Genomic DNA, 21,261 nt, shown 5'->3' with positions numbered 1-21,261 from the left:
TAAGAGATCTGATATGTTTTGCACAAATCATTCAGAAATAATTTTAAATATATATATTTATTTATTTTTAAAGATTTTATTTATTTATTTGACAGAGAGAGAGATCACAAGCAGGCAGGGAGGCAGACAGAGAGAGGAGGAAGCAGGTTCTCTGCAGAGCAGAGAGCCTGATGTAGGCTCGATCCCAGGACGCTGGGATCACAACCTGAGGCGAAGGCAGAGGCTATAACACACTGAGCCACCCAGGTGCCCCAATTTTAAATATTTTAAACTTAAAACATGTTTTACCATATGACTGAGTGAAGAGCTTACTTAAAAACACACACAAAGGATGGAATTTATTGTCAGGATATAAGCTGGCCTATTCATGCTACTTTCAGAAGCCTAAACCCTATGAATTAAAAAGAAAAACACAGAATCATTTAATTTCAATTTCAAATAATCAATGTCAATTAAACTAAACACTGACAAGAACTTGCAGTGGTTAGTAGTTTTTATTTCCCTCTTTTTTTGGTATAAGCAGTAGAGTATATGCATAAGTAAATATGAGTATCCTACACACTTTAATGTTGAAGTCATATTGCAAATCTCTGACTTCTTATTACTAAGGATACTCTTTTTCTGTTGCCTCTCACTCTTGACAGATCTTGGTCTCAACGATAAATTCATTGGGGAAGTGTCTAATCTTCCAACACTTATCAATGGCACGTTTATTGAAACCTGTGAGAAAATGCACAAAGAATTGACTTTTTAACTTTTTATTTAAATGAAAACATACCTAGATTTCTTCTCTACTTTCCCCCTATACTCCACCTATACTCTCCTTCACTTTCCCAATAACACAGGTTGAAGGAAAGGTTATATTGCCTACCCAGTAAGAGGTCTCTTCTACGAAGGCGGAAGGACTTGCGATTGTTGCAAAGTTGGTAAATAAAGATGCCAAGGTTACTAACATCACGAATCTCCTCCACAGCAACCAGGTCTTCATGAACAACATAAGTGTGAGGCAAGTATTTGCCACTCTAAAGTTTGTTTAAAAAGATTAAAATAAAAACTTCTTAAAAACACCATTTAAATCCTTACCTATAGCAGTTATAGTTGTTTTTTTTAATAAACTTTACTTTTTAGAGCAGATTTAGGTTACAGCATACTTTTTATTTTAAAATTATTCCAATAAAATGGAATGTTTGGCTCAAATAATTATTGTTTTTAAATGAGGAAGCAAATGCTTAAATAAAAATTTGACATCCAAAATACATACTGCCAGTTTGCCGAAGAACTCCATCAGATTCTTTGGAGGCAGAACGATAGAGGTATTGAGGGGCATCAGATAGCAGTTCCCCAGCAGCAAGTCCAAGTAAGCAGTCATGCCCTGTTGGGAAGGGGGAAAAGTTAACTAAGGTGTAAAGAATATCAACTCTGCCGATTCTAACTACCATTAAAACAAGCAGCTATATCCTTTTAATACCTGCTAAGGTATTTTTCAATAGCAAAAGTGAGGGCAGGTCGCCTAGGTGGCTCAGTGGGTTAAGCCGCTGCCTTTGGCTCAGGTCATGATCTCAGGGTCCTGGGATCGAGTCCTGCATCGGGCTCTCTGCTCAGCAGGGAGCCTGCTTCCCTTCCTCTCTCTCTCTGCCTGCCTCTCTGCCTACTTGTGATCTCTCTCTCTGTCAAATAAATAAATAAAATCTTAAAAAAAAAACAAGAGCAAAAAAAAATCTTCAATAGCAAAAGTGAAAAAGGCTTTGCTGCAAAAAGATGAACATTTATGAACAGATTTAATGCTCACCAATGAACTAAGAAAAAAAATCAAGAAAACCTTTAAAAATGAGAAACTCACTTTTTCAAAGTCATGAATAACTGCTGCAGGATCACTGTCAGAGAAACTGGGGACAGGCACATCAATGATTGCAACATTGTCATCCTCTCGAATGTCAGCCTCCTCGGTCACAGGCATAAGGTAGGGCTCTGCTCCTCGAAGGGAATTTGCAGGGTCCTCAGAATCAAAGAAGCACATCTCTCCATGGTAGATGGTACTCTAAAAGACAAAAAGGGAGAATTAAAACCTTTTAATACTTACTATGGTGACATTTGAATCATTTCTCACACTCACATCAATTCATTTTACTGTTTGTCAAGCTTAGAATTTCTGATAAAAGTTATCACCATGAAGGGAAGTTTTATAAATTGAATGAAAATTTGAAAACTTGTACTAAATCTTCATTTCTGTGGTGACACCACCGATTTCCTTAAGTTGCCACTAAATATATAGCAATTAGTAATCCAAATTACAAGAACTGTAATTATTATTACCTTGGGCATGAAGTACTTGTAAATGCAGGCCCCACCAACAATAAGTCCTGCCAAGATGAATGAAAGGCCTAAGAGAGTAAGCATGCATCTCCCAGAGGAGCCCTCTTTTTCCTGGGTGGCACCTTGGAGCTCCTGTTTATTAAAAAGCAAAACCAAAGACAAAAACCAGATTGCACTTTTAGACACATAGTTGCTTTGTGTACAATTTACTTTCTTGAAACACAAGACATTCTTAAAAGATGTTAAATCATCCTAGGTTAAAATATTTCAAGATAATTTCTGATATTTAATAGATGTGAAAAATTGCCAATTGTATTTACTTTCCTTCTGGCATTTACAAACCCAATTGCAGACAGGAGGTTTTTTTTTTTTTTTTTTTCAAATACACACTTTTAGAATCAGCTGAAAATCACCGTTCATTTATGCAATAAATTATATTCTTTATTCTTTGTTGATTTGGGAACTTTTACAGTGATATAGTCACTAACTTTCTGGACTATAATTATGTTGCTTTACTATTTTTTGTAAATCAAATTTTGCCAACTTAAAGGTGATTAGTGTCCTTTGATTTATTAAATGATTTTCAAAAAGCTGGTTTTTATTGTTTTATCTTAAAAATTCTGTAAGGCAGGTATACATCATTTTCCCTTATTTCAAAAATTAAAATATTGGAGGCATGATATATTTCATAATGTTCTTAATATTAATGAGAATTTAACCTTTCTAACATCACCCACTGTTCTTTAGTTGTCTACTGCATGAATGAAATAATGTTTTCTAAGTTCAGGGTAAAACACTAGAACTTACAGTACAGCATTTGTGATAACTGGGCACAAAATGTGTGTGTGTTTAACAGCTACTGCAAAAATTCCATTAAATCCATAATTGGTTCAGGAACTGGAACAAGAAAGATCCAAAGCAAACAAGTAACTCTGTATTCTTCCTAAGGCAATGGTCCAAGGGACACTCCAATCCCATTCTTGTATTTCACGGTGTTTTAAGCAGTATTATTACTGAAGAGTGGAATAAACAAAGTCATCAAGTGTAGTTTCTTGTAATCAATGAGTAAATCATTCAGAATAGTGCGAAAATAGAGTTGTTTTATTATTTCAGGCCATTAGCTCTTTTCCAGGACAGCTACTGTAATGCTTGTGGCACCTAGTTAAGTTTCAATTAATTTGGTGAAAACAAGTGCCTGTATTCTACATAGAGACAATTCTTTGATAAATTGTTTTTTGAAAAATTATCTTAATTAAAATTCAAAGAAATTTGGTATGCACATTTTCTTAGCTAAATGTATATAATTTCAAACCCTCCAATAATACTCTATAAACCTTGAAGGCTTTTCCTTGTCCCAATAGCTTTCAGAAATTATAAATTATTTTTATTAAAAAAAAACTAACAAAAGATTAACATTACAAAGACAGAACTATAAATTATGATTGTGAATAACTGTAATCCAGAGCTAGAGGTTTTGAAATTATATTGTAGATGATTAAATTGAGGTCCAGACAGATGAAGTTACTTGCCTGTAAGTCACAAAATGACTTAATTTTAAATACTCAAAACAATTATTTTTTCTTGTTGAGATATGAGAAGAGCTATTTACACTGAGTTTCATTTATTATTAAGCAATGTCTAAGTATTAGAGGTTCAATATAATAAAATTCCTCACCATACTAGGAATAAGGATTTTTTTTCATTTGCATTTGTTAGAATTCAGAGTGGTATGGACTCTCACTTACAATAGCTAATTTCCCTCTAAACTCTATTTTAAAGTCATTGTACACAACTTCTGATATACTATTCTGTTGTGCTAGGTTTCTGATGAGCAGATTAATACATCACAATATGTGTCAAGTATTATTAAATCAATGTCCTGTAGTGACCAGGTCAGGATCCTGTGGAAGCTTCTCCAGCACCTAACAAAGAAATATAATCACGGTGCAAATGCTCATTTTTATTTATTCCTCATCACACCACAGGCCTGGCAGGAATACTGTTTACATATTAACTGTGTCCAAATACAAGTCAAGAAGTTTTTGGTGGTGAGAGAAAAATAAAGGGATTACTGTGTGGCTATATTTAACTACTGGCATCTAATTAGACCTTGCAAAAAATCAAGCCATGTTTCACTTACAAAGTGAATAGGACAGTTACATATTTGATCTGTCTTTTATTCAAAACCTCAACAATGCAAGAGGGTGTTACTTTTGACTTCTCAAATGTATAATACCCCAAAACAAGTTTTTTTTTTGCTGGGTTAAATATTTCAAAATTCTGTTACAAAAACTCTAAGCATACAAACATTTCAAATTGGTGCATAATGTTTTACTACATGGATTCTCATTTCACTAAAGTACTTTTCAAATCTCCAGTCTGAACACAAAAGTTAAAACTTTAAAGAGAGAACAAGACAAATTAAGATAGATCTGGAAACTGACACTGTGTGGTAGAAGAAGAAAATTTGGTAAAAGAAAATACAAATGTCCCTTTCAACATTGACATTTTCCTGAGGAAAATGAGCAGTTTACAAACTTTGAAAACATGTTAGATGTTTAAAAGAAAAAGAAATTGGACTAAATAAACAGTGGCTAATATTTGGGGGGGAAACTACCTCAGTTTCTGGCAATGCTAGAAGTTTAAATTCAAGGTCAGACCCTCTTCAGATCTCTCCATGAGGGAGGCGTGTGTGTGTGTGTGGGGGGGGGTGTATCACAAAAAGGAAGCAATAAAAGAAGAAGAAAATAAACCTCAACATTTCTTTTTACGGATGAAGAGTGTTGCCTTTAGGAAATGCCACTGTGAAAACATAACAAGGATCTTGCAGTAAGAGGGCACAGTGAACGTCCCAAACGCTAATTAAGAGCAACTTCAATTTTCACAGCTCCTTTACTGAACTCTTAAAACCGCCTATCATCAGGGAGAAATTGAAAATATACACGGGCGAACACATACACATACTGACCCCAACGTTCTGAGTCAAAGCTGTCTTTGGTCCCATACCCCACCCCCACAAACATTCCGAGATCCTAGAAAGAGTTAGATTCATAGAACTTTATCTCCACCAAAAGGAAAGAAGGAAGAGTTCAATCTCTTGCCCCTGTTCTCCCTGAGTGTCTGCCCCTTCCCTGTAGAGGCTGTGTGCACTCCTCGAGCTGGAGACTGAACAACGTGCCTCATTGATCCCAGCCCCTCACATGTTCCGCAGGAGAGGGTGACATCAGGTCCCAGGGGTTCTCCTCAAACTCCCTGTAACGTCGCTTGGAAATGCACCACAAGAGCTGGAAACGACGGAAAGTTGTGCAAGATACTGGGATGTTAAAGGGTGTGCGGCACTGCAAGCGGAAAGTGGCGCGACTAAATGCAACTGGGGCAACCGGTAAACCAGTTTAACAGCAGAGGGGCAGCTTTCATTTTGTCCTCTGCCACTTGCCACTTCCTCCCCGCAAACCACCCCTCCCCACCTTACGGACCCTAGCAGGCAGTCTGGGGTGAAATGAGTACTGCTACCTTGCGGGTCAAGATTTGAGCTCGGACCGTGCGGTTTACAAGAGCCTCCACGTCTTGCCGCGCCTCCTCTTTTTGCACCGCCGTGGGTGTATTGAAGGCGATTTTCACCATTGTGAATCTTTGGGCTTCCTGGTAAGGCGTGGCTCAAATGAGCTTCCCGGGCTGCACGTTGTAGAGAAATCAGGCTAGTCCTAGCAGGACCTATTTTCTCCCTCGCCTGTCTTAGGCAGCTGCAAGCCCAGGTCTGGGGATACTTATGACGCAGTCCCAAGCTGGGGGTGGGGGGAGGGGGATACCGTAGGAGGGCCCAGGGTGGAGCCGTGGGAGGAGCGGGAGGGGCTTCAAAAGCTTGAGTGGGGGTGGGGGTTGTCTGTGAAGGAAGAGAAGGGGAGGTGGAGCCCTGGGGCAGCTGGGGCTTGAAATGCCTCACCTGCACTCCGGGCGTGCTCCCACCCACCCTCTGCACCGTCAGATAAGAACAGGACAGGAAGGAAGCCTGCTGTATTATGTCTTTCTGCCTCTGTCCAGGACACAATAGCCCCTTGCCTGATTGTGTTTTTCCAAACCTGCGCCTGGCCCCCCAAGGGGCCAGGAACTGTAACTTGGCACCAAGTCAAACTTCCTCAACTCTGCACTCACCCAGGTCCCAAAAGCACAGTCCATGACTATTCTGCACCTTTATAGTAATACCTTCCCTTTAAAGAACACTCAGAAGTTTGTTTATAGTTACTTGTTTCATTCTCTCAACATCTTGTTTTCTTTTTTGGCGTTTGTTTTGTAATTTCAATTTTCCAAACTAGAGCAATACTAAATCAGAAATATATCACTTTTGCCTCTTCAACTCCCCATTTTGCAGGTAGGACAGGATGAGACATAGAGAAAGGTGGAAAGCTCATAGTGAATCTCTGAAATAATCCAGATCCTTTTACTCTCTCGGGTCAGGGAAACCAGAGTAAATTCTCAGTCCAGACCTTGTTTCTCTTCGGCCACCAATTGTGAAATCTGCAGGGAGAAAAACAAGGGAGTGTATACCTATGCACTTAGGGGGCTGAAAGTATGAGTGAAGATCACGAAGTTTAGCCATATGCTAACCCAACTCTAGTGGGGAAAAAAAAAATCCCCAAGAGGGCTGAGTTAGAAATCATACCTGGAATATTTACATGTGCTGCTAGTGTAATCATGTTATTCCTTCATCATCAGTTGTGCCTGACACTGATAGACATTTCACTATGTGAAATTCATGCTATGGAGGTTGATAAATACAGGTGGAGTGGTAAAGAGTTTATAATTAGTCCTGCTGCTGAAGACAGTGAAGGGGTCTCTTGTGTAAAGGAAATAACACCAAAAAAAAAAAAAGCACAAAACAAACAAAAGAATCCCCCATTTACTCATACTTATTAAGGAGACTTGAATATGTTATCATCCCTCTGTCTAAGAAATTTCAGGTTGGAGTTTTCCTGACAGAGGTTTCCTTGACTCTAAAGCCTGTTTCTTGTCTCTATTATCTGAGCTTTGTGACGACACCCTTAATTTTCTCTGATAGGCCGCACATGAGAAGGTAGATGGAGGAGAATAGTAGGGATCCTTGCCTTACACAGGGCCAGATGTTCACGATTACTTAGAAATGTGGGTATTGAGGAGGGCACATGCTGTGATGAGCACTGTGTGTTATACTTAACTAATGAATCAATGAACATTACACCAAAAACTAATTATGTACTATACAGTGGCTAACTGAACATAATAATAATAAAAAAAGAAATAATGGTACCTTGTGTATTTTTTGTTTTCGTTTTTGTTTTGTTGTTGTTTAATTCTTTCTTCAGGCCTGGCCATTATAATTTAACAGTTAACATTTAACTGAAACCACAGCAATTACATATTTGTCTTAAGTTTTATAGTTTTTATAGTGGGGACACTGTGCTGTGGAGTGTAATATAGCAATTCTACAAACTAGCAGAGTAGTTCAACCCACAGCCAGTGCTACTAGGAAAGTTTAAATTCCTATCTCATCTGCAGTGGCTTCACACCCAGCATTCTATTTAAGAAGATTAATCTGACAGCAAGATTTATTGGGAAACCGGTTGGGAAGCACTTCTATATTCCAGGTGAGAGGTGGTAGAATACATTATGATTGCAACATCAAAAATAAAGGGATAATTTCCAAAGATGTTTAGGAACCATATTTTACAAGGTCTGGTGCAGCATCAAATAATAAGAGATAAATTAGAAAAACTAATTCTGTTTTAAATGATTGGGAATCCAGGATTGGGAAGATGGTGGCACCCTTGATAGCAATACAAACATTTGTTGAACACATCAAAAACTAGATTTTTATGCTAAGCCCATTAAATTCATTCTCATTTAATCTTTACCACAACCTGTGAAATATTAGTCTATTCCTCATTTTATTGATGAAGAAACCGAATTTCCAAGAGGTCAAGTGACTTGCTAAAGGTCGAATGCTAACTTAGGTGGTGTGCTTCCCATGTTTATAGTCTTAATCACTATGGTGTCTCACTGCTACTAAAAAAAAAATCAGAAAATCAAAAAGGGAGCTAGCTTGAAATCGGAAAAAAATGAGCATATTCTTTAGGGAAATGAAGAATGAATCCCCTGCCCATATTGCAAACAGAGATTTCTGCCTAGGATTTTGCTCAGGACTAAAAGCACTTGAAATCCTTTTAAAATTTTGCTGGTCATATGTGGATACATGGCTACAGACTCCTCATCCTAAAACATATTTCTCCTGAGTTTCACAGTTGTTTTTTTCTGCAGAGAAGAGGCTACTGGGAGAACTGGCCAGCCATCTGTTTTGGGATATAATTCTAGGAATTTGGCTTAATTCCTTAAAGAGCCAAGCCAATGTTATATGTCCATGACTTCTCTACATACATGGCTCAGTCCTGGGAGCATAGCTAGGGCTTCTTCCACAAAGTAATAGAAAATACTCGCTTTCTGATTCTCAAAAGTGATAGATTTTTATTTCTCAACTCTAAAGTTTTCTTTGTAGGCTAGTAAGCTATGAAAATAAGAAGATGCAAGATTTTCTTAAATATAAGATTAGTTTTCATCCTCTCTTCACAACAATGTGGTCATATCTTCAAGTTTAAGAGAAAGTTGTGCCTTAACTTGAATTGAATAGCCTCAATTCAAAGCTATTTTGAATAGCTTGAGAAAAATAAATTCTCATTGGATACCAAGAACTTCTATGGACCAATGAAATATTTACAGAAAAAAAATATGCACATATATTTAAAAGTAACCAAAAACAAAAATCAATTTACTCAGGAGGCAAATTTATGTTTGATTGTTTTTTTTTTTTTAAGAGAATGCAGTTGGGGGTAAAGGGAGAGGGAAAGAGACAATCTTAAGCAGTCTCCATGCTCAGCTGGGAGACTTACCTCACAACCTTGAGATCCTGACCTGAGCCGAAATTGAGATTTGGAGGGTTAACCAATTGAGCCACCCAGGTGCCTCAGGAGGCAAATATACTCTATGGAATTATGAACTAGATGAAGTTAGGAAGAGGAAGTGATGACTGATTAACAAGAATATCCAACTAATACTATGATGAATGTGCTAAGACTGTGGGAAAAATATGATTCTGCCACCTATACAATTTCTTCCAAAGACTACTCTAAACGCAAAACTTTGATCTCCAAAATTGCATCACAAATACAGCTAGAAATCTCTCCCCAGCAATTTAAAGATAACTAATTGTTTATGTAAGAAATTGACAGAAGCCAAAAAAGTCTCCTAATAGATCAACTGATAACATAATAAATTTTCTTATGTGTGTGTTTGTTTTAATGAGCATATTCTCTTGAGACTATTTTCTCTAAATAACACTCCCACCTCAAGCATCCAAAGGAGTTTTAATTGGAACCTTCCAAAACATAACTATTATACTTTGTGTATTCATGTTGTACAGCATATGATAGTAAAGTTCTTCCCATCACACACCGTACCTTAAACTAGAACAAGACTGGCATTAATTTTATTCCTTAGTCCTTACTAGTATAATCATAATTTTTGTGTTTTATATGTATAGGGATGTTTGTGGAGTTTGTATTTCTGGCTTGTCTGCCAGTGGAAGAAGGGCAGAACTATTTCTAAAGGACAAATTAAACCCCCATGTTTCTGCAGTGACTGTCAATAATTCTTGGACTTAGTTTTGGTAAGAATGAATGAAGTAGATTTGAAGTGTATTTATAATACTATCTTGTTTTATAGCCAATTCCATGTATCTGTATCGTTTACCTCGTTCAGCCTCTAATTCACCTTTGAATCTTTAGCAATGTTTAGTCCTTTGTCTATTAAAAGAGGAACCTCAATAAAATTGTTGAGTTGAACTGAACCTGAAGTTCATAGGTAACCAGACAAATTGTAAACATGATCCAGCAAAGCAGATAGGACCTGCCCTATTGCCATACATATACTCCTTAAGATTCCCTGTGGGCTTTTCTCCTTCAGAGAGGGTTCTAATTAATGCTTATGTGAGTTCGTCTGTATGCATGTATTTTTAAAACTTGATGAAATAATACATAATACATAGTGTACCTTACCTTAGAACCCCACAGTACTGCCAAGAATCTGAAGCACAACCATCTCTTAAGGAGTAAGTATGCAGCAGAAATTTGTTCATCCATTAAGTCTTTCTTCCTCCATGGTGCTTTCTGGGAGTATCATTCTTCTCCCATTTCTGACCTCTACCAACACTAATTTCATATAAAATCTACTCTGTTGTCCCATGCCACTGTATCCAGTTGTGTTTCATCTCTGTAAGTATATATATGTTTCTAAAGGGTAAGGGCTGAGTCCCATGGTTTGTATCCCCATACTGTCTAACACGAGTGAGCAAATACCTAGTCAGTGTTCAAACAAGAATAATTGATTGTATTAGTTGTTGACAATTTCTTTAAGGAGAAAGACAGGAAGTAATTGGAAAATTAAGAAGGAATTATATTGTCTGTACTTTCTTATGCCTTCAGTCTACCAATAAACAAATCTACTGTTATTTTCTTTTATGTGCCCAACTCTGTTATGTAGCACATACAGAAATATAAAGAACACTATCTTCTGTAAATACGTTTAAAACTTCCTGCAATAGAAAAGTAATAGATTTAGGGGCACCTGGGTGGCTCATTGGGTGAAAGCCTCTGCCTTCAGCTCAGATCATGATTTCAGGGTCCTGGGATCGAGCCCCACATCAGGCTCTCTGCTCAGTGGGGAGCCTGCTTCCCCCTCTCTCTCTGCCTGCTGCTCTGCTTAGTTGTGATCTCTGTTTGTCAAATAAATAAATAAAAATCTTAAGAAAAAAAAGAAAAGTAATAGATTTATATAGATTAAATTTAGTTTTACATCTCTTTCTTCATTTGATTCTATATTCATCATGGCAGAGCTTATCAACTCTGTTTGTTTGCTTGTTCTAGGATCAGTAAAGCTATTTGGAGAATGTGCATGATTTTGGTGGACCAAACAGATTTGTTAATATACCCCTCCTCCTGTATTGAAGTGAGCCTCTGGCAGGTCTCCTCCACAGAGCACACCTGCCTTAGAGCAAACAGAATGTACTGTGCTAATGACTCTGAGATTTCAAGGAAGATGCACTCCTCATCTTGATTCACCAGTAGAAGAGTCACTTCTCTCATTTGGAAGGAAACAGGGAGCAGGTGAGGGTGAAAGTCAGGAGTTCTTCTCTAGGGTATTATTCTTCTCTACATGGAAGCAGGAGCACTGGGAAATACTTGTCTATTCCTAACACCTACCTCATTGGGTTTAAATTTTTTTCAACGTGATTTTTTAAAATGAAGTGTAATTGACAAATATTAATTTCAGGTGTGCAACATAATAATTCAATATTTGTATATATTGTGAAATGATCACCACAAGCCTAGTTAAATTAGACACCACACATAATTACAGATTTTTTTCTTCTGATAAGAATTTTTAAGATCTACTCTTAGTAGCTTTCAATTATGCAATACAGTATTATTAACTATAGTTACCATGCTGTCCATTACATCTCTATGACTTACTTATTTAATAACTGAAAGTTGTACCTTTGATCTCATTTAGACATTTCCCCCAACCCTACCCCCCACTGACCTCTGGCAACTACCCAATCTGTTCTCTGTACTATGATTATCTTTTTTAAAAAAATTCTGAATATAGGGGCACCTGGGTGGCTCAGTGGGTTAATCCTCTGCCTTCAGCTCCAGTCATGATCTCAGGGTCCTGGGACTGAGCCCCGCATCGGGCTCTCTGCTCGGCGGGGGCCTGCTTCCTCCTCTCTGCCTGTGTCTCTGCCTACTTGTGATCTCTGTCTGTCAAATAAATAAATAAAATCTTTTAAAAAAATTCTGCATATAAGTGAGATCATACAGCATATATCTTTCTCTGTCTGACTTATTACCCTTAGCATAATGTTTTTGAGATCCATCCATGTCATCAAAAATAACAAGATTTTCTTTTTTATGCCTGAATAGTATTCTTGCGTGTGCATGTGTGTGTGTCTGTGTGTAAATTCTCTTTATTCATTTATTCATCAGTGGACCCTTAGGTTGTTTCCATATCTTGGCTATTATAAATGATAGTGCAATGAACATGGGGGTACATATAACTTTTTGAGATAATATTTTCATTTTTTTCAGATACATAGCAGGAAATAGAATTGCTGGATCATATGGTAACTTTGTATTAAATTTACCAAGGAACATTCATAGTATTTTCCATAGTGGTTGCACCAATTTACATTCCCAAAAATAATGCACAAAAGTTCCTTTTTCTCCACATCCTCACCAACACTTATTATCACTTGCATTTTTAAAAAAATATTTATTTAATGAATGAATGAATGAATGAATTTGAAAGAGAGAGAAGAGGGATGGGGCAGAGGGAGGAAGAGAGAGAGAATATCAAGCAGACTCATTGCTGACTGAAGAGCTCGGCTTGGGCTTGATCTCAGGACCCTGAGATGATGCCCTGAAACAAAATAAAAAATTAGATGCTTTACTGACTGACCCACGTAGGTGCCCTTACATTTTTTGATAGTAGCTATTCTAACAGGTTTAAAGCGTTAGCTCATTGTAGTTTTAATTTATTTCCTTGATGATCAATGATTTTGAGTGTCTTTTCTTGTACGTGCTAGGCATCTCTACATCTTCCTTGGAAAAAAATTCTACTCAGAATCTCTGCACATGTTTTGAATGTATTATATTTTTGCTATTGAATTGCATGAGTTCTTAGTATATTTTGGATAATTCCTTATCAGGTAATGATTTGTAAATATTTTCTCCAATTCAGTAGGTTGACTTCTCATTTTGTTGATGGTTCCCTTTGCTGTGCAGAAGCTTTATAATTTTATATAGTCCCAGTTGTTTACTTTTGCTTTTGTTGCCATTCCTTTTGATTTCAAATCCCAAAATTTATCACTAAGATATATGTCAAGGAGTTCACTACCTGTGTTTTCTTCTAGGAGTTCTAAGGTTTCAGGTTCTTACATTCAAATCTTTAAAAATTTTTGAGTTAATTTTTTATGTATAGTATGAGATAGTGGTCATGTTTTTGTTTTGCAGGTGACTGTCCAGTTTTTCCACCATTTTTTGAAGAGACTGTCTTTTCCCATTGTCTATCCCTGGATCTTTTATCATTAATTAATTGGCCGCATGTGTGAGTTTACTTCTGGGCTCTTTATTTTGCTTCACCCATCTGTATGTCTGTTTTTATGGCAACACCATAAGGTTTTGATTACTATACCTTTGAAATATAGTTGAAAATCAAGAAGTGTGATGCTTCCAGCTTTGTTCTCTCTCAAGATTACTGTAATTATTCAGGCCTTTTGTGATTCTATACAAATTTTAGCTTTGTCTTTTTTTCTATGAAAAAAATGCTATTGGAATTTTGGAAGTATCTACATTGAATATGTAGATTTCTTTGGGTAGTAGGGACATTTTAATAATATTAATTATTTTAATATATGAGCATGGAACATCTTTCATTTTTTAATGTCTCCAATTTCTTTCATTGGTGTCTTTTTAAAAGTTTTTTTTTTTAATTCCAGTTAGTTGACAAAGTTTAATATTAGTTTCTGGTGTTCCATATAGTGATTCAGCATTTCCATACAACATCTGGTGCTCATGACAGCTAGTACACTCCTTAAAACCCGCCACCTATTTAATCCATCCCTCCAGCCACCTTCCCTCTGGTAACCATCAGTCTATTCTTTATAGTCAAGTCTATTTCTTGGCTTGTCTCTCTCTATTTTCCCCCTTTTCATTAATTTTGTTTCTTTTTTTTTTTTTTTAGCATTGTACAGGGGATTTTTATTTTTTTTTTTTATTTTTATTTTTTATATAATTTTTTATTTTTATAAACATATATTTTTATCCCCAGGGGTACAGGTCTGTGAATCACCAGGTTTACACACTTCACAGCACTCACCAAAACACATACCCTCCCCAATGTCCATAATCCCACCCCCTTCTCCCAAACCCCCTCCCCCCAGCAACCCTCAGTTTGTTTTGTGAGATTAAGAGTCACTTATGGTTTGTCTCCCTCCCAATCCCATCTTCTTTCATTTATTCTTCTCGTACCCACTTAAGCCCCCATGTTGCATCACCACTTCCTCATATCAGGGAGATCATATGATAGTTGTCTTTCTCTGCTTGACTTATTTCGCTAAGCATGATACGCTCTAGTTCCATCCATGTTGTCGCAAATGGCAAGATTTCATTTCTTTTGATGGCTGCATAGTATTCCATTGTGTATATATACCACATCTTCTTGATCCATTCATCTGTGGATGGACATCTAGGTTCTTTCCATAGTTTGGCTATTGTGGAAATTTTGTTTCTTAAATTCCAAATATGACAGAAAACTACCAAGTATTTATATAAAGAATACAAAAATACTAATTTAAAAGGATGCATGCACTCTGATGTTTATAGCAGTATTATCTACAATAGCTAAATTATGTAAACAGCACAAATGTCCATCAACTGAATAATGGATAGAAGATGTGGGATGGAGATATCTATATCTATACACATATACATATACATATATATACCATACCTTATATGTGAGATATATATATATATATATATATATATATGAATATTACTCAGCCATAAAAAAGAATGAAATCTAGCCATTTGCAATGATGTAGATGGAGCTAGAAATATTATGCTAAGCAAAATAAGTCAACCAGGGAAAGACAAGTATCATAAGTGTCTTATGCTTTTCAGTGTACAGCTTTTTTACTCCTTGGTAAAACTTATTCCTGGGTATTGTATTATTTTTGATGCAATTATAAATGGGACTATTTTCTTTCTCTTTTTTTCAGATTTATTTATTAGGGAGAGTGAGAGAGAGAGAAAGGGCAAGTAGGGGAAGGAGCAGAGGGAGAGAGAGAGAGGAAAACTGACATTAAGCACAGAGCCTAATGCAGGGTTTGATCTCAGGACGCTGAGATCATGACCTAAGCTAAAAACAAGAGTCAGATGCTTGACCAACTGAGTCATCCAGGCACCCCGGGATTATTTTCTTAGTTTCTTTTTTTTTTTTTTGATAGTTCATCTTTAGTGTATAAAAATTCAACAAATTTCTGTATATTGATTTTGTATCCTTCAACATTACTGAATTCATTTTTTTAGTTTTGACAGTTTTCTGGTGAAGTCTTTAGGTTTTTCTACATATAATAGCATGACATCTACAGGGGCCCCTGGATGGCTCAGTGAGTTAATCCTCTGCCTTTGGCCGAGGTCATGATCTCAGGGTCTTGGGATTGAGCCCCGCGTCGGGCTCTGCTCGGCAGGGAGCCTGCTTCCCTTCCTCTCTCTCTCTGCCTGCCTCTCTACTTGTGATCTCTCTGTCAAATAAATAAATAAAATCTTTTAAAAAAATATGACCTTTACAAATAATGACTATTTTATTTTTTCCTTTCCAATTTGGATTCCTTTATTTCTTTTTCTCACCTAATTGCTTAGGTAGGATACTCTATACTACATTGATTAAAGGTGGCATGCATGAACACCCTTTCAACTCTTTCTGACAAATGAAGAAATTGATATTCTGGTTTTTTGAGGTAAACAGAATTGGGTGTCCTGTAACTAGAAGAAAGAAGAAGATTCACTGTAAGATAGGCAACAAATAATACTTCCATACTTCTTTTTCAAAGGAAAAAAATGTATAAGCACTGTTATTCTGTGAAATCCTATTAAGTTTTATTGGCAGATTACTGCAACCTTGGGACTCTTCAAAGCAGAGAAACTATTCATAAAACCTTCTTTTAGACTTCAGCTTTAGATCTTTCTATTTTAGGTATATATAAACCACTAATTGTAATGAAACTTATTTTAATCAACCTGAAATAGCCAACGAGCATTAGTACTTCCTTGTTTACAAATACAGCTACAAGTAATACAGGTTTCAGTAGAAAACTGAGGGAATACAGCTGTGTTGGGCTTCAGAAAAATTGTCCAAATAACTTTTCAGACTTGAGTTTCCACTAATTTTTGTCATACAAAATATCTACATTAGGTTCTGTAGCTGTCCGTTTTTACAAGTGGCATTTTCTTCAAGAAAGAGAAAAGGGAGTAGAAAATATATTTGTGGAAATAATAGCTGAAAACTTCCCCAATCTGGGGAAGGAAACAGACTGCCAGACCCACAAGGCTCAGAGAACTCCAAACAAAATTAAAAAAAGGAGGCCAAAACCAAAGCATTGTAATTAATTTGTAAAAGATAGTGATGAAGAAATAATCTGAAAAACAAGATGAAAAATCCTATCATTCAGAATAGGAGGGATAAGTTGTTTCCCAGACAAATATAAGCTAAAGGAGAAAATGACCACTAAGCCAGCCCTGTATAAAATATTAAGGGGAACATAAATATTAATATAATAATAGAATGACATATTATTAATATAATTATATAAATTAATTAATAATATAAAAATAATATAAATTAATATAATATAAATTATAATTGCATAATCATATAATTAATCACATATATAAATAATTATAAATTATATATCCTTATTGATATTATATATTATAAATTATTTTTATATATTACATATTATCATTATATATCATCATTATATATTACAAATTATATATTATTACTTATATCATAATATATTATATTATATATTATCATATATATTATTAATATAACATATAATATATGATAATATATAATACACATTAATATATTATATATAATTATATATTATATATTATAATATATATAATATATAATTTGCAATGTATATTATATATTACATAATATTATATTATATATCATAATATATTAAATATAAATTTATATTGAAATATATTAATAATAAATATATATGAAATATAAACAGAAAATGAAAAAGGAAGCAATGGCTTTGAATGACACACTGGATCAGATAGTATAATTATAAGGTATACTTGGAACATTCCATCCTAAAACAGAAGAATACACATTCTTCTCAAGGGCACATGAGGCATTCTCCAGAATAGATCACATACTGGGTTACAAATCAGACCTCAGCAAATACAAAAAGACTGAGATCACACCATGCATGTTTTCTGATAACAACACTACAAAATGTGAAGTCAACCACAACAAAAAATTTGGAAAGACCACGAATAAATAGAGCTACTAAACAAATGAACACACTACTAAACAATGAGTGGGTCAACTGGGAAATAAAGGTAGAAATTAAAAAAAAATATGGAAACAAATGAAAATGTGAACACAATGGCCCCCAAATCTTTGGGATGCAGCAAAAGTGGTCTTCAGAGGGAAGTATATAGCAATACAGGCCTACCTCAAGAAGCAAAAAATATCTCAAACAACCTAACCTTACACCTAAAGCAGCTAGAAAAATAGCAACAAAGCTGAAAGCCAGCAAAAGGGAAAATAATAAGGATTAGCACAGAAATAAATAATATACAAACTATACAAAAGTTAGAACAGGCCAATGAAACCAGGAGCTCAGTCCTTGAAAAATTAATAAAATTGATAACCCCCATGTCCAGATTTAGCAAATGTAACAGGACCCAAATAAATAAAAATCACAAATGAAAGAGGAGAAATAAAATCCAACACAAGAAAAGTAAAAACAATTATAAGAGAATATTGTGGAAAACTATATGCGACAAATTGGACAACTTAGAAGAAATGGATAAATTCCTAGAAACTTTAACTACCAAACTGAAACAGGAAGAAATAAAAAACTTGAACAGAACAATAACTAACAGAGAAATGGAATCACTATTTGAAAAACCCCAAACAGAAAAAATTCTAGGTCCAGGTGTCTTTACAGGTGAGTTCTATCAAAAATTTAAAGAACAGTTAATATTCTTTTCCAACTATTCAAAAAATAAAAATAAAAAAGAAAGGAAGGAAGGAAGGAATAAAATGAAGGAAAATTCCAAAAAAGAAAGAAAGAAAGAAAGAAAATAAATGAAGGAAAATTCCAAATGCATTCTATAAGGTCAGCATCACATTGTTACCAAAACCAGAAAAAAATACTCCACTGAAGAAGAAAACTACAGACCGATAACCCTGATGAACATGGGTACAAAAATTCATTTGGATAAAAATTGTATCCAAAAACAATCATTCACCATGATAAAGTGAGATTTATTCCTAGGTTGCAAGTCTGCAAATGTGGTTCAATATTTGCAAATCGATTAATATGATACACCACATAAACAAACAAAAAAAGGAAGAATAAAAAGAGCCATATTGATCCTTTCAATAGACGCAAGAAGAACATTAGGCAAAGTTCAACATCCATTCATGATAAAGACCCTTAGCAAAATAGGTATAGATGGAACAAACCTCAACGTGATAAAGGTTATATATGAAAAAGCCAGAGCTATTATCATCCTCAGTGGGGAAAAACAGAGCTTTTCCTCTATAGTTAGGAAAAAGGCAGAGATGTCCACTCACAACACTGTTATTTAACATAGTACTAGAAGACCTGGCCTCAGCAATCAGACAGCAAAAAGAAAGAAAAGTCATCCACATTGGTAAGGAAGAGCTAAAATTTTCACTATTTTCAGATGACCACATATTGCATATACAAAATCCAAAAGACACTACAAAAAAAAAAATGCTAGAATGGATTCACAAATTCAGTAAAGGGCAGGATTGAAAATCAACATAGAGAAATCTGTGGCATTTCTATACATCATTAATGAAGAAGCAGAAAGAGAAATCAAGGAAACAATCCCATCTATACTTGCACCAAAAACCATAAGATAGCTAGGAATACACCTAACCAAATAGGTAAAAGACTTAAACTCTGAAAACCATAAACTACTGACGAAAGAAACTGAAGATGACAGACACAAAGAAATGGAAAACTATCCCCTGCTCATGGATTATAAGAACAAATAGTATTAAAATGTCTATACTACCCAAAGCAGTCTACATATTTAATGCAATCCTTATCAAAACACCACCTGCATAATTCACAGAGCTAGAACAAACAATTCTAAAATTTGTATGCGACAAAAGTCCCCAGATAGTCAAAGTGACCTTGAAAAAAAAAAAAAAAAAGCAAAGCTGGAGGCTGTCGCTCTCGCCAGCAAGAACGACTCGGAGACTCACGTAGCAGCGAACCTTTTTTATTAATCGCTTTTTCTTTCCTCCTTCTCTAACCCCGGGCGCATGGGTTTTTATGCAGGCAGTGTTAACCAATCAGAATGCAGTGCTCATGCACCTCCCACGTGAATGGACCTAAATGAACAGCCAATCATATTCAGTCCCTTACAGCTCTTATAGTAGGCCTCCTGTACTGGCTCCCGACATCTCCCCCTTTTTTATTTATTTATAATGGCTGAGATCGTGCCTGTCTTAGGTTGCCAATCCTCAGCACACATGCTTAGCTGTCATCAGGTACTCTCCCTGGTCAAAGAGCCCCTGTCTTAGGTTGCTATGGTGTGGGATCAGTCTTACCCGTCTTTGACTACCGATCTAGCATACTTAGCCATATATGGGGGGAGGTACCAGCCTCAAGAGCCATCATGGCTTGAACCATGAGGTGTTGTTGTCGTTGATTGTGACGGACACGGCCACACACCCAACGTAACATTAGTATGTTAGCTGTGATTAAGAGAACAGCCATGGCACCAAGTCCGGCCCACTATTTGAGGAACGAAACAGATTGCTGTAACATTTTTTTTCCACTCACTAACAGGTGCAATAGTTACTTTGGTAGAATTTATGGATATAATTTGAGCTCGTAATTGCCTAGTTAAATTTTGAAATTGACGGTTCCAGGTACCATTAAGCATTCTTCCCAATTGTTGAGACAGATTGGCCGCTACTGACAAGTTATTGTAAGCTACGGGAGTAACACAAAGTCCCGCCATATTATGTATACATCCTGTTGAGATTATAGATTCTAAGACATCTATTTGTTCCTGTACTAGATCAACTCTTTGATTTACAATAAGGATCCCAGCATGCAAATGTCTGTTAATTTGTTCTTGCGTAGCCAATGCTTCAGCGACCATTCCTGTGACGTTGAGTGCAGCTGCTGTCTGTACCAAGGTTGTCAATGCTACCGCGGCAGCAGTAGCAGAGGCGGTGGATGCTACAATAGCCGCAATGATGGCTGCTGTTATTCCAAAGTCTCGTTTATGTCGAAGCAGCACCGGCAGGTTGTCGGGGTTCACCTGTACTGGCATCGGGATATACATCGGGATCTTGGCTATTACTACCGAGTCTCCCACCGTGGCGTTCCAACATTCTGATAGCAGACAATTCTGGGACTCACAAGAGAGACTAGATGACTTGTTAATAGTAGAAGCATTAAAAACTATGAAGAGAAAGGGAGCTCTAACACAGACGGGCGTTGGTGAGTAACTTATGTGCTTAGCTGAGGTGCAATTGCAAGTAACATTTGTTTCAAATCGAGAGCCTACGTGATAGTTGTACGTACAGTTACGCCATGTAGACTCATTAATAAAGTGAAGGCTTTCCAAGCCTGTACATGCCTGTGCAGCGTTGCAGAGCAGCCACCTATCTAGAAGGTGAGCTGACGCGCCTTGCGCCAGGTCTTGGTAGGTATAATTATAGCCAAAAAAGGTGGAGTTAGAGTAAGTGGGGATTTTAGGACTGAATGAGAATCCTGTTCCCACCCAAACTCCTGAGAGGCTACTATGGCAGCCACTCGTGCGGTGCAGCTCGCACAATAGCAGGCCTTGGTGCAGCAAGGTTTATACGGAGGAGGCCCCTCCTAAGGTGGCGCTGTTGGGGCTGGGCACGTGGGCATAGGATTTAAGTTATCTACCACTTCCGTCTTTGTTTGTAATTGCGCCATAGCTCCTTCTTTCGCTTTTAATTTCAGCTGCGCCATAACTTCCCCCTGCATTTTGAGCTGCGCCATAGCCTTCTTTAGCTTTTCCTCCTTTTTTG

General features: G+C 36.4%; 1 protein-coding gene across 1 annotated transcript in view; it reads right to left on the bottom strand.

Moving 5' to 3' along the window:
- Nucleotides 1-475: 475 nt before the first annotated feature.
- Nucleotides 476-21,261, bottom strand: part of ITM2A (integral membrane protein 2A) — a 37,542-nt gene continuing 16,756 nt past the window's right edge. The window contains exons 2-7 of the mRNA XM_082716011.1: nucleotides 5,827-6,098; nucleotides 2,314-2,445; nucleotides 1,841-2,038; nucleotides 1,262-1,372; nucleotides 872-1,022; nucleotides 476-720 (exon numbers count right to left, since the gene is read on the bottom strand). Of these exons, the coding sequence (XP_082572137.1) occupies nucleotides 632-720; nucleotides 872-1,022; nucleotides 1,262-1,372; nucleotides 1,841-2,038; nucleotides 2,314-2,445; nucleotides 5,827-5,937 (792 nt within the window). The 5' untranslated portion in view covers nucleotides 5,938-6,098 and the 3' untranslated portion in view covers nucleotides 476-631. The remainder of the gene's footprint in view (nucleotides 721-871; nucleotides 1,023-1,261; nucleotides 1,373-1,840; nucleotides 2,039-2,313; nucleotides 2,446-5,826; nucleotides 6,099-21,261) is intronic.

Source organism: Mustela nivalis (genome assembly GCF_964662115.1).
Source record: "Mustela nivalis genome assembly, chromosome: X".
Taxonomy (NCBI): Eukaryota; Metazoa; Chordata; class Mammalia; order Carnivora; family Mustelidae; genus Mustela; species Mustela nivalis.
Note: the sequence above shows the minus strand (reverse complement) of the source record. Positions and strands in the feature narration are given on the sequence as shown.